This window comes from Sapajus apella, unplaced genomic scaffold (assembly GCF_009761245.1).
Source record: "Sapajus apella isolate SASKATOON/1434 unplaced genomic scaffold, GSC_monkey_1.0 scaffold24, whole genome shotgun sequence".
Lineage (NCBI taxonomy): Eukaryota > Metazoa > Chordata > Mammalia > Primates > Cebidae > Sapajus > Sapajus apella.
In genome coordinates, this window is record NW_022436964.1 from 19,592,953 (window position 1) to 19,606,507 (window position 13,555).

Sequence of the window (13,555 nt, forward strand, 5' to 3'; positions counted from 1 at the left end):
TAAACAAATAACTTAGTGGTGTACTTTGCTGAAGAGGACTGTGTGCTGAGATGTCTCTCCTAATGTCTACAGTGACCATTTTAGTCCTTGAAGAATTTTAAAAAGTCTTCAATTTCTATTTTTGTTTCTTTCCCCACTTCTAAGTACTTTAGGAAAATTGCTGTCGTTGTAAGCACCTACGAAAGCCCAGCTTCACAGTATTTCTCTGAAATAGTATTGACAGACACTTTCTAAGGAGAAGGTACACTTTTTGGTCTCGGAGTTTTTTCTTCCCCAGGGTAAAGAAATCGAGAGTATCAATCATGAAATCCAAGGAGATCATCCTACCAATTGGTAGTCTGTCCTTCCCTCACTCCTTTGTACTTCCTTCCTTGAGTATTTTTTTGGGTACCTACTGTGTGATTGTGTTTAGACCACACTTATAAGCAAACTTTTCTCCATTCCCTGAAGAGAATGAGAGGAGAGGTTATAGCCCAGAGCCAGCAGGGAAGAAAGCCATGCAATGGAAGCTAATGAGCAGGGATCCCAGAGGGAAAGAACCATAACCCTGGGCTGCCGAGTCAACAGATTGTTTTCTCAAATGCAAGAAGAAAAATGAACAGAACGACAAACCAGGGAAAAGGAAGAGATATGGGACATGGAGCCAATTCTTGGGAACTTTGGGGTCACTTTTATTTTCAAATTGTTAGAAATTGTGCTAATGTAGATGAGCAGATTTACAACTAAAACCAAACTACGAATTCTTAAAAAAAAATGTTTGATTTAGGTCTGGTCTCGGGGTGGGTGTAGAGGAGCTATACGGTGTAATTTGTTATTTTCTGGCAGATTTAGTTTTCCAAATGCAATTTGCTTAGACTAATATTCCATTTAGTTTGCATATTCTAAACATCTACTAACAAAAAGTGGAAGGGGGAAGACAGTAAGACTGTTAAGAAGCATCCTGTAAGGCAGAGAAAAAAGGCTTTATTATTACAAAATAATAAAGCTTATAAACTAGGCACCTGGCTTGTGATTGTCAGAGAGAAAATGTGTGTCTATGTGTTTGGGGTAAGTTGCATATAGTCCCTATTCTGAAACTATAAGTAATTTATATGGTGAAAAACTGAAATACAGATTAAGCCCATCCCATTTGACTATTTAAAGTGAGGCAGTCCTACTTTTCTAAAGTTAGTTCTACCACTTGCTAGTTTTGATTTGGGGCAACTTTCAATTTCTCTTTTCCTCACTGGTAAAATGGGTATACTAAGACATCTTTTGCAAGGTTTAGGTGAATATTAAATAAGAATGTAAGACACCTAGCATAGTGATTGGCACAAGGCCTGCCCTCAACTAGAAAATTAATAATATAATAAATGAGCTTTACTATAAATAGCAACAATCAACAATATAACTTTGACAAATATTCCTTACATTTTCTAAGCTACTACTGTTCCAAAATTGTTTTTTTTTTTTTTCCTGCAAACTGTCTCAACTTGTGATAATGTTCTTTCCTTTTAAAATACTATGTTAGAACAAGTCTATTGTTCAACAGGGACATTTAAAGTGTATTCCCTAGTCATGCTAGTACAATGTTCACAAAAATTTGTTTTTCTTTCGTTTGATTTTACTTTCAGCACCAATACTTGTTTACTATGACTGTAATTCTACCTTCTACCAAATGGAATTCTTTCATTAACTTTTATCCCAAAAGCTAACCTGTACAATTATTATTGCTCTCTTCAGTTTTTAGATTTTGAAGATTTTTCTTCCTTCTAAAAAAACTGAGTACATCAATTTTGATGAATCCAAGACATTTTTCTTTTGATGGTAAATTGTTACAGGTTAATTTTTTTTCTAAAAATATTACTGAAATATTATCTTTTCTATATTGATATTCACAATTCAATATTTAACAACTCTACTAGTTTTTCTTGATATGAAAATGGCTAAAGAAGTGGCTTAGAGTATTAAGTATAATTAAATTATGATTACAAGAATTTAGATATATTTAATAGATTAAAAGGTTTGTAACAAAACAATTTTATGAATAAAAATGTTACAGATTTAGTGAATATATTAATGGACTATGTGTTTTAAAGAGATAAAGCAGAAAGATTCTAAATAGTCATAACATTTGAATAAAAGGACATTTTTTCTGCTCAAATTTTCTGGTCAGAGTTGTACAGAAAGCTTTATGAGTTTTAAAATTGTTAATTAACAGTTATGTAAGCAGATGCAACTTTATTTTATTCCTACTCTTACAATTTCACCACTTCCAGAAAGCCTGTAGACAAATTTATAATATTTAAATGAAAATTTGAAAATTATACAAATTCTAGCAATACATAAATTGTTTCCTTTTTATCATTTAGGCAAAAAAAAAAAAGAAAAGAAAAGAAACTCTAGATTTGCATATGCTTTAAATAATTTACTAGTCAGTATTAATGTAGTAGTAGACTGACATTTAGAGGAAAACTTTTTTGGACTGTGAAGCTGTTTCCAGTTTGGGCAAGTGGGTCCATTGTCTAGTAGTCTTTATTTCAACAACACCAACAAAAACATTTACAACAGTGAAATGACAGTGTTACAGTGAATTCAAAAGTGATAGTTTGTATGCTTGTATATTTTGTTTATATGTAAAACGTTTTGGTCTGTTCTGCTTGCCTGCTCAAATAATGTAAGTAATGTTAATTTTAAAACTCATTTACTGAGTTCACATTATTGAAAAGATACATTAATTGTTCTTATGTTACTTTAAAAGGAAAGTCTTTTTCCTTTCTTATGAAACTATTTAACTGACACATTCTCCAAAGAAAGCATCTATAAAGGCAAAATAAATGTCCAGCAAAGTTTCTGACTATTTGGCACATTTGCCCCTGAAATTGTTCTTGCTCCAATCCTACCCCAATCTGTAGCAAGTGATAAGCATGGCAGATTAACAGCAAGGACTTTGGTACCAGACTGCATGGTTTCAGAACCTGATTTCAAAATTTAGTAGTTGTGTGACCTTGGGCAAGTTACTTGTTGGCTGTGTATCTCACTTCTTTTTCTTTTTGTTTTTTTGAGACAGAGTCCAGCTCTGTTGCCCAGGCTAGAGTGCAGTGGTGTAATCTAGGCTCACTGCAACCTCTGCTTCCCGAGTTCAAGCAATTTTCCTGTCTCAACCTCCTGAGTAGCTAGGGCTATAGGTGTATACCACCAAGCCCAGCTAATTTTTTTGTATTTTTAGTAGAGACAGGGTTTCACCATATTGGCCAGGCTGATCTCAAACTCCTGACCTCAGGTGATCCACCTGCCTCGGCCTCCCAAAGTGCTGGGATTACAGGCGTGAGCCACTTGCCCAGCCTCTCATTTCATCATTTGTAAAATAGGTGTAATAATAGTATCCACTTACAGGTCTGTGGGAAGTTATTAACATATATCTATATGACACTTGGAATAGTACCTGGCACACAATTGCTACGTAGGTGTTAGCTTCACTTCAAATCTTTGACCCTTTATCCTAATTCAATTTCTCCTCTTGTCTGTTGAATTTGGCAGTGTTTATTTGGTTTACCTGGTGCTTGAACCTTAGGTTTCCCAGGAAAACTTCCCCTTGGCTGTGTGAACATTCCCCTGTGCCTGGGGTGTTTTTCACCCCTTTCCTTCAGATTCTGTCTTCACAGAGTTAACGTCTTTCATCCTTTGGCTCTCACCTTGCACATCCCTGCTTAAAGCATAGGGCACTAAATCTAGCCTGAGTGGACCAGGGAAGGCTTGTTCCAATCAGGCTAGATTTAGCACCCTATGCTTTAAGCATTCTTATATCCCTTTAACTTTTCTTCACAGCACTTAAAGTTTGTAGCTATAGTTATGTGACTATTTAAATATGTATATCCCATTGAAATATAAGCTCCTTGAAGGCAGGGTAAAAATCCATTTTGTTCATTATATCCCTATCATGATAGATTTGGCATAGAGTATTTGCACGAGAAAAACTTGTTTAATAAATGATAAATCAATTTCAGAGATCAGAAATTTGAAGTTCAACACAAGTCAACAAGACTATACCACTAGACATGACAGAACCGAAGTAGAGTTCACGTTTGATTCAAAGTCCTTCATTGTTTCCAGGTATTACGTCTTTGATTATACAAATCAAACAAAGGACTCTGCAGTTAGTATTGTGGAGCTTCTAGAATGATAAGTGTATAAATCAGAAAGACTAGAACTATTTAAGGTATTCTGTAAGAACTGAGTCTCCCTGGGAAACTGATTTTTAAGACATGAAGTAGGAGTTAGAATGGGCACGGGGAGATAGGCAGAGGCTTCTAGGTAGAAAAAACCATTTACATGCAGTAGTCCAAGGATGAGAAAAGCTTGCTGAATGAGGACAGAGAAAAGGCCACTGTGATTGGAACAGAAAGAGTAGGAAGTGGGAGGTTGATATTGATCAGAGAGGCAGGGTCAGATCATGCAAGAGCTAATGTTAGTAACGGAAGGGAAAGCCACTGAAGCATTTCAAGTGGGGAATGACACAGTCAGCTTTGCATTTTCATAAGATGATACTGACTGCACTATGAGGGATTTGAGAGACGGAAAACTTAGTAATTGGTTGGAGATGGAAGTCAAGATAGAAGGACATAAAAAGGGAATGCTCACATGTCTGATATGATCAACTGGAAAGATTGTGGCGCCATTTACTGAGAAAGAGCTATTAGTAGATACAGCAAGACTATTAATTTTGTTAGGTATATCATATGCTCTTTTTTTTTTTTTTTTTTTTTTTTGAGACGGAGTTTCACTCATGTTACCCAGGCTGGAGTGCAATGGCGTGATCTCGGCTCACCGCAACCTCCGCCTCCTGGGTTCAGGCAATTCTCCTGCCTCAGCCTCCTGAGTAGCTGGGATTACAGGCACGCACCACCATGCCCAGCTAATTTTTTGCATTTTTAGTAGAGACGGGGTTTCACCATGTTGACCAGGATGGTCTCGATCTCTTGACCTCGTGATCCACCCGCCTCGGCCTCCCAAAGTGCTGGGATTACAGGCTTGAGCCACCGCGCCCGGCCTATAATATGCTCTTAATAAATAATGACAATTGTTATTGTCTTTGTGGTTGCTGTTATTACTCATTATTCCATACCACTCTCTGTGACTGGGAGTTATGGTGATTTTTATAGATTTCAATGGATTTTGGCCTGATATATTGCTCCCACTACGTACCCAAGCACATCTGGATCTGGTGATTGGAAAAGGAAGTCACCCAAGGGACCAAGAGAAGGTAGGCTTAGGATACTGTGAGGAGAACATGAGAAAACAGACTTCCTATTTTTTGAATTTCCTTCTCTTTTTCCCCAAATCAAGAAATTTTAGATACGATAGTATGACCATGACCAACAGATTTATTAGAGCAAACAGTTATATAAGTCATCAATGCTGTATGGGGAGATTAAATAAAATTAGCCTTAATTTGCCTTTTAGGGTAAATAATGGATGAGCATAGATAGGTCAAAGGGCTTTCCAATAAACTGAGTAAGCAAAGAAATCAAAAAGTATGCTTAGATCTTTGACCTTGTTTTTTTTTAATTTAGATTTTATGTATATATCTTTGCCTCATGTAAAATCTGTCATATTCATTTAGATTGTTTACATGTAGAGAAAAAAAGAATACCTATTATGATGGTTAGTTGGCACTATTGATTATGTAGCCCATTTTAATTCAGGTGCCACCTGTGCAAGCATACCAGGAGATTGCTAAGCCTTCACACTGTGTGACTGGCTTATGTCCACTGCCTTTGTTCCCTAGAGATGCATACTTGCACCTAGTAAACCAAAGGAATTACTTTGGTTATTTGGAATGCTAATCACGCATCAGGATTAGCCACATGGTGTTAATGAGAATCCCCACTATCATTATCCTGTTTATCCTGTTAAAGAAGTCCTAGAGCATTTGAGGTAGATGGCAAATGTGTTAAGTATTCTAAAAGGCAAAGTCCATTTCTGAAGTCTTGAGCCAAGTTAAGAAATTTTATAGTACTGAATCCACGTGCTAACTAGGCATTTTCTAACAAGCCATCTATAAAACAAGTAAAGAAAGAGGCAATGAAAGGAAGTCAAATGTAAGAAAAGTCCAGATTGTTTTGGTCACGTGAGGTCCTGCTTACAATGGAAAAGCCACAGTGATTCCTGCTTAATCACACATATATATTTGACATCATTTAAGATTAATCATCATCAGGGACCATCATACAAAGACATATAGATTGCTATACAGCAAGGGGTTTTAAAGAAGTAGAAGAGATGAATATTTTAACTGACCTTCTAGACAAGTTTGACATGTATTTCATTTACACTAGAATATTATGGAGGTCCTTGAAGTATTGTAATATATTTTAATGTATAACTTGTTATATTAAACTAGAAACAGCATCTAATAATATATATTTTCATTCTTTTTTATTTATATACACACATACACCTATTTTAAAAGTGAACATGTCTTTTTTGCTGCCTTGGGTAATTTGTCACATTTTCTAATTTGGTATAATTCAACAAGGTATAAACCACCCCTGCCTTCAGCATTCAATATAACAAAATAAGATAGTGCTGAATCATTTGAACATTTGCATCTATTCCTCATTATATTAACCAGCTCTTGTTCATATTCAGAGTTTTAGCTTTTTGACACTTGTTGAAGATAAGTCATTTTGATTACTGTCCAGAAATTCTGAAGAAGAGAATTTTCCCCCTCACATCATCAGTGCTTAGAAGCATGGGATTGAAAATCAAGACTGTGTTCGAAAAAAAAATCTCTACCATTTTTTAGCTGAGTAATCATTTAACCTTTCTGTGCCTTAGCTTTCTACATAACCTTGGATGCTTATTGTCAAACAGATAAAGTAGAACCTATCGCAAGGACTTGTGTCAAGTGCTATATTACAGGTAAAAAACATTGATCTGTGCCTGGCACATAGTAAGTGTCCAAAAAATGTTGGTTATCATCATTACCATTTTTAGCCTTCTAAAATACAATCATTTACTTTGTTCTTGGGGACTAGGAAAAAGATTCTACAAAAGAATAGCCTAGAATATTCAAACATTTTCCTTTGTATTCCTAGCAATCTGCTTTATCAGAAGCATCAATCTTTTTCCCATTTAAAATATTTTTCATATTCCAATGGTTCTCAAGCTTTTCTTTTACATAGGTACCTGTATAATAGAGATAATCCATGAACTTTCACATGATACAATCTACAGTTTTAGAATCTTTTGATTAAGCACATATGAACAGAGGGATTTAAGGAACCCTTGCAATAACTACACAGCCCCTCCTGGGTCTGAGGCTGACTTGGCTAGGAATCATGGTTTTAATCAATAATTAATATTTAGACTGAAGTGTAATTCTAGTTTATTTTTAAAAACCCAGTGGGTCATGGCTCTTTTAGCCTCTCTTACCTCGCCCATGACTGCTATAGGAGTCTCTCCTGTTGCCTGAGCAACACGATGTTCTACTAAGTAAAACATATATTCATCGTAGAGTAGACGAATCAGGTGGAAGGAGCCAAAGCTAGCAGCACTGCGTAAGGTTAAGTCCCGAATAACCATTGAGCTGTTCCAAGAGAAAAGACATATATGCAGCTAATATTAATGACAAGAATTAGCATTCAACCTATCTTTCCTCTTTAAAAATGTCAAGCTGGGAGCCTATATGGTTGGTATAGCATAAAACCTGCCATGAAATAATTTCACTATTGAAAGCAGTTGGCTCAACTCATTTAAATAGAGTAATAAAGAGGTAATTCTCACTGAGACTTGATCCTTTTTAGAGACAGATAGGTCTCAATGGAAAAGTCATTTTACTATCATAGGCAAGTCTGCTCTTTCTATCAAACTCACAAATTAATCAGAATTGAACAAAAATATCTCTGAAAGGTTGACCATTCATCAACACCCTAAGAAAAAGCAACTCGAAGTAAAAATCTTATTGACGAGGGTTGGCAGTCTGTACTCTCTCAATGATAATGACCTTGGGGGTATGCATTAAGAAAAATATGTATTTCTGCCAGACAAAATTTACAAAATATACTAAGCAATGTTCTCAGATGTGGCAATATAGAATATAGGCAAGCATGTACAGGGATTCCAGCAATGTTTTTGGAAGGCAAATGTATTAAGTGCTTCCAGTTTCTTAACAATTTCCATTTAAATTAAGGCACATTTCCATTAAAAATAAGCATAAGATCAATTAAGAAATATCTATCTTTGAAAAAGCAAATATTTAATGTATCCAATACCAAAATATAAGCAATATTAATAAAATACCAATAATAAACTCTACTATATTTAAAATGGAAATGAGTCCAAAATAAAATCTTGGCTTCAAAATGCCAATCATTAAGCTTGTTCATGCACTTTAAAACTTAAAATATTCCTAATTTAGAATCAGGGTGAAGTGTGTTTGAGTGTGTGTATGTGTATGTTTCTTATCACTTTCATTTAGTGGCCTTTTCCTAAAGATTTTTGGCCTATGAACAACCATTCTTTCTCAGGAGGAAGAGGTAAAATCTCACCTATACCTCGTTTTACAGTAAAGAATTATAAAACATCAGGCAAATGGAAAAACGACTGTACTTCTGTTTTCTGTTTCATTTTTCAATCTTGTTTAAATAGAGACTACTAGTACATCAAATTGTATGCATTGAACTTGGCAAGTGACAGATCATCACTGTCCATCTGAAACACAGAAGCCTTGGATTTTGTCTCTTCATTAACTGACTGTTGACCTCACAAAGATCATTTCCCCAAGATGTTTTTCCTCTTGCATGGAAACAAAACCCTACTTTTAGTCTTAGCTAACTAACATGCTTATTTAAAGGATAAAATAAGTTAAAGGATATGAAATCAACTCATTAATGAATAGAACGCTATTCAATTGTAAGTGATTGTGGTTATAATACACAGAATAGGAGAAGCTTTCATCATCCTCATTTATTTATGGGTAGCAAGAATAGCAATTATATGATGATGGCAGAGGACTTCTCATTTCTGTGGATCTATTTACTAAAATAATGATTATGAGGACGATAATAATAATGATAAGCACGGGTTTGTAGTTACACAGACCCAGGTTACCATGATGTGATTTCAATTGTGATCACACAATTTTTTGTAAGGTTCAAAGTTTAGCTTAAGAGTCAACTGACATAACGTATGTGAAATCATAAGAAAACTATCCATGTAACTATACTGTTATATACATTAGTGTTAATAATATATTCATTATTATAAATAGTTAGGTCTAGTGAATGATATCTTAGAACTGATTATCTTAATGAATTCCTGAAGTTTACAACTCTATAAATAATTATTAAAAATAAATGAATACTTTCCTTTGCATGCCAAAATATATGACAACATTCTATATATAATTCTATCCATGATTTTTCCTAAAATTCAGTGACATACTACCAATTTGTAAAAATTATTTATAAGAGTATAATAGCTATGTGAAAATAAATATTTCTATTCCTATGGAAAAAAAATTAAAGCAGTAAATCACTTGCTAAAAAAAAAAAGCAAAAGCCACACAAAAATAAAATGTTACATAACATTTTTATCAATACTATCAGTGACATGAAATAAATGATTTTTAAAGCAAAGCATGAATAGAATATTTACTCCTAATTGCATTTATCTTGCTGAAGAAAGCTAGCAAATATTTAAAATTTTCAAAATTTAAAAATGTAAAGTATAAGACAAATGGCTAACAAACATACAAAAACATGACTAATCTTATTTAGAATTAAAGAAATGAAAATTAAGATACCATATACAATCTATAAAACTGTCAGAAGTTAAAAGACCCAATGTTACAGTTGGTTTGGAAAACTCTGCTGTATCTAAACATTTTGTTGAGAGAAATTTGGCAGTATGTGTCAAAATTTAAAATGTCAAAATCTTTTGACTTTTTTTTTTTTTTTTTTGGACGGAGTTTCGCTCTTGTTACCCAGGCTGGAGTGCAATGGCGCGATCTCGGCTCACCGCAACCTCCGCCTCCTGGGTTCAGGCAATTCTCCTGCCTCAGCCTCCCGAGTAGCTGGGATTACAGGCACGCGCCACCATGCCCAGCTAATTTTTTGTATTTTTAGTAGAGACGGGGTTTCGCCGTGTTGACCAGGATGGTCTCGATCTCTTGACCTCGTGATCCACCCGCCTCGGCCTCCCAAAGTGCTGGGATTACAGGCTTGAGCCACCGCGCCCGGCCCCTCTTTTGACATTTTAATTAGATTGAGCCAGCAATCTAATTCTAGAAATTTACACAAATGACCAAAGATAGTTAAAACTGCAGCACAATATTTGTACTAGTTAGGAACTAGGAGAAAAAGGTAAATATCCTTAAAAAGATACCCTAGTAGGATGCTGACTAAATAGATTATGGTTCATTTAGATAAATAATTTTATGCAATTATTATAAAAATGAAGCAGAAATATAAGTAGTAACATAGAAAGGTGTTTAAAATATAATGGTTAAGTTGAAGCAAGATATATGAGCTCATTTACATAAAAACTCTCCATATGTCAAAAATTCCTACTCCTAAATAAATTGGAATATCTAATACTTTATTAGCATTGAGATCACACACTTCATTAAACTAGTATTAGTCACTTTAAACATTTATATCCTTTTACTTGAACTTATCCAAAGATACATGTATAGTTATATATGAAGATAATCATAACAGTATTTTTAAAAACCGTATCAAAACACCAAAACCCATCTTAATGTTCAAGAAAAAGGGAATGTTTAAATAATGTATGAGGCATAAACATAATAAAATGATATGAGGACAATAAACATTATGTTTCTGAAGATATTTAATGGTAAGAAATGTTCAAGACATGATGGTAAACAAAAAATATTAAGAAAAATATGGGTAAATAGTCTACGGTAAATGACTGTATCCCAATTTTATTTAACACAAAAAGAAAACATTTAACCAGTGGTAATTTCTGGGTAGAAGTTTTTGTATATCCCAGGTTATCTTTCTAAAAAATTAATTAATTTTTTTAGAGATGGGGGTATTGCCCAGGCCGGGGTGCAGTGATGCCATTATATTTCACTGCACCCTTGAACTCCTGGGTTCCAATGATCTTACCCTCTTCCCCTCCCATAGGCACTTGCTACCATGCCCAGCTAATTATTTTATTTTGTTAGAGATGGGGTCTCACTATGCTGCCCGGGTTGGTCTCAAACTCACTATGTTGCCGGGGCTGGACTCAAGTGATCCTCCTGCCTCAGCCTCCCAATTAGCTGGGATTACAGGTGCAAGCCTGTATTTACCAGAATTTCTAATGTGAGCACATATTAATTGCGTAATAAAAATATTTATTTTAAAATATGACATTCATTATATAATAATATAGAAAAACAACACTGAGTCAGGTGAATGTTAATAAATGTTTGCAGGAATAAATATCACAGATACAGAATGAATTTTTTATATATTTCTAAGTTCAAATTTTAGGCCTTTGTATTTAGGCCTTTTATATTTTAGGCCTTTGTATTAAAATATAATAACCCTGAAATCATGTGAACAACTAAGGAGAATGTTTATAACAAGTAGTTTTCTGATACCATTTTAGAAATGCAAGTTCAACTTTTTCCAAGAAAACTCACATTTATCTATTCAGCAGATATTTATCATGTTCCTACTCTATGGCAGGGTCTTGGTTCAGAGAAATCAGACAAAATTTGGTTTAAAAAAAAGTTCACATTCTGTTAGGTGAGACAGTCAGTAAATATACAGGTAGATAAAAAAATATAAAGATAGGGAATAAAACATCTATAAATCAGGGCCAGAGATTGGAGAGTGATGGAGGCAGGCATTTTAAATTGGGGTATCTGAAAAATGCTTTCTGAGGAGGTGATAATCTGAGCAGAAACTGGATTGAAGTGAGGAAATGAACACAGGTGAAGAGTTTTCCTGGCAGAAAGGAGAGTAAATAAAAGACCTTGAGGCAAAACTCTTTGCTGTGTTCAAAGAGCGGACAGGAGGCTAATAAGGTAGGAAGGCAGTGAGCAAAGAGAAGAATACATGATAGGACCTGGAGGTCCCTAGTGACTGGACTGTGTAGGGTCTAGTAGGCCATGATAAGGCCTTTGGATTTCATTCTGAGTGTTTTGGAAACTTTTTGGATGGTTAGGCATTCACCTTATTTCAGCATAAAGTGTACATATAATACTAAATACTGTTGGAAGTTTTTTTTTTAATTATTAATTCTCAATTATAATACCTGGTTATTTAAAAAACACTGACAAGTAGACAAGTATGTCATGAAATTATTGTCATATGTTTAGAAAAGAATCAGTTGAATTGTATCATTAACGCTGTATCTACTTTATTATCTCTGTGTCAGACCTCTGCTCTACATGCCAAGTATTAAATGACACAATTAACAGTTTAATTGGAATCCTATTGTCCGATTCAGACTTCTGTAAGATATGCTGTAAAACTGACTCCACTGAATTGTTGCTAAGTTACCATGAATTCAACACTTTTTAAGATCAGAGTTGTAAACGTTAATTATTTTATAATGGACAAGAAATATCTTTGTATATTTATCTTTATAACTCATGGTGTGGAAATCGAAACACATACCCTAACACATGATAGTCAACCTGCCTCTTCTGAGTGTTTTAAGATGCATCACACCCTTCAGGTGAGAACATCACATCTGTGATCCTTATGTGAACTCTCTTCGAAAAGTGCTTACAGTTGATTCAAAAAGAGTATTACTTTTTGGAAGATTCATATATTGTCCAGTTGTAGGCAAAGTAGGCACAGGGTGCTATACATTTCATTTTTTAAAAATGGGATATCAAAGCTATACATTTCATTCTTTAAAAATGGGATATCTGAATCACCTTCAGGGTGGCCCTGAAGAATGCTCTCTTCTGTTATTCACAAAACACACAAGCTGAGAAATGGCCCACATAACATCTCCATTTCTACCCAAGAAAGACAGTGACTTTTTTTCCTGCTTCCCAGGGAGCCACCATTAGTTGCTTAAAGCCAGGTTAGGCAAGGAGAGCCCCCATTCAGAGCAGGGTCTGTTTGCAGTGCTATATCAACTGCTACTATCGTGATTGTCTGCAAGTTCATTTCTATATTTCTATGCATGTAAATATATACAAAGAATTTTAGAAATTTGAAGATTAAGCAACTGATTTTAGAACATGAAGTGTCTGTGTATGTGATTACCAAATTTATAATGGCATTTACAAATATACAAATTTTTGGCATCTGTAATGCCAAAAACATTTAACAATATTCTAATTCTGCTTCTCTGATAGTTTGTGAATGCAATTTTTATTACTCTATATGTTCTTATGTCTCAGAAGAAACAGTTCAGATATTAAAGGTTCAAGTTTCTAAGCTATTGATTTTGCCTACCAGCAGGAGGTATGCATCTGTCTGAATGTGCCTTTCCTTCTGGGGCCCTGAACTGTATGCCTTCGAGTCTTTTTGAAATGAAAATAATAACCATAATAGTGTCTAATAATAACAAGCCAATTATCCCCAACTCAGGGAGG

General features: G+C 34.6%; 1 protein-coding gene across 9 annotated transcripts in view; it reads right to left on the reverse strand.

Moving 5' to 3' along the window:
• The window catches only part of RFX3 (regulatory factor X3), a 295,708-nt gene that overhangs the window by 21,520 nt on the left and 260,633 nt on the right, over window positions 1-13,555 (reverse strand). For all 9 annotated transcript variants that reach the window (XM_032291035.1, XM_032291029.1, XM_032291028.1 and 6 more), the window contains one exon: window positions 7,417-7,570. In XM_032291035.1, the coding sequence (XP_032146926.1) occupies window positions 7,417-7,570 (154 nt within the window). The remainder of the gene's footprint in view (window positions 1-7,416; window positions 7,571-13,555) is intronic.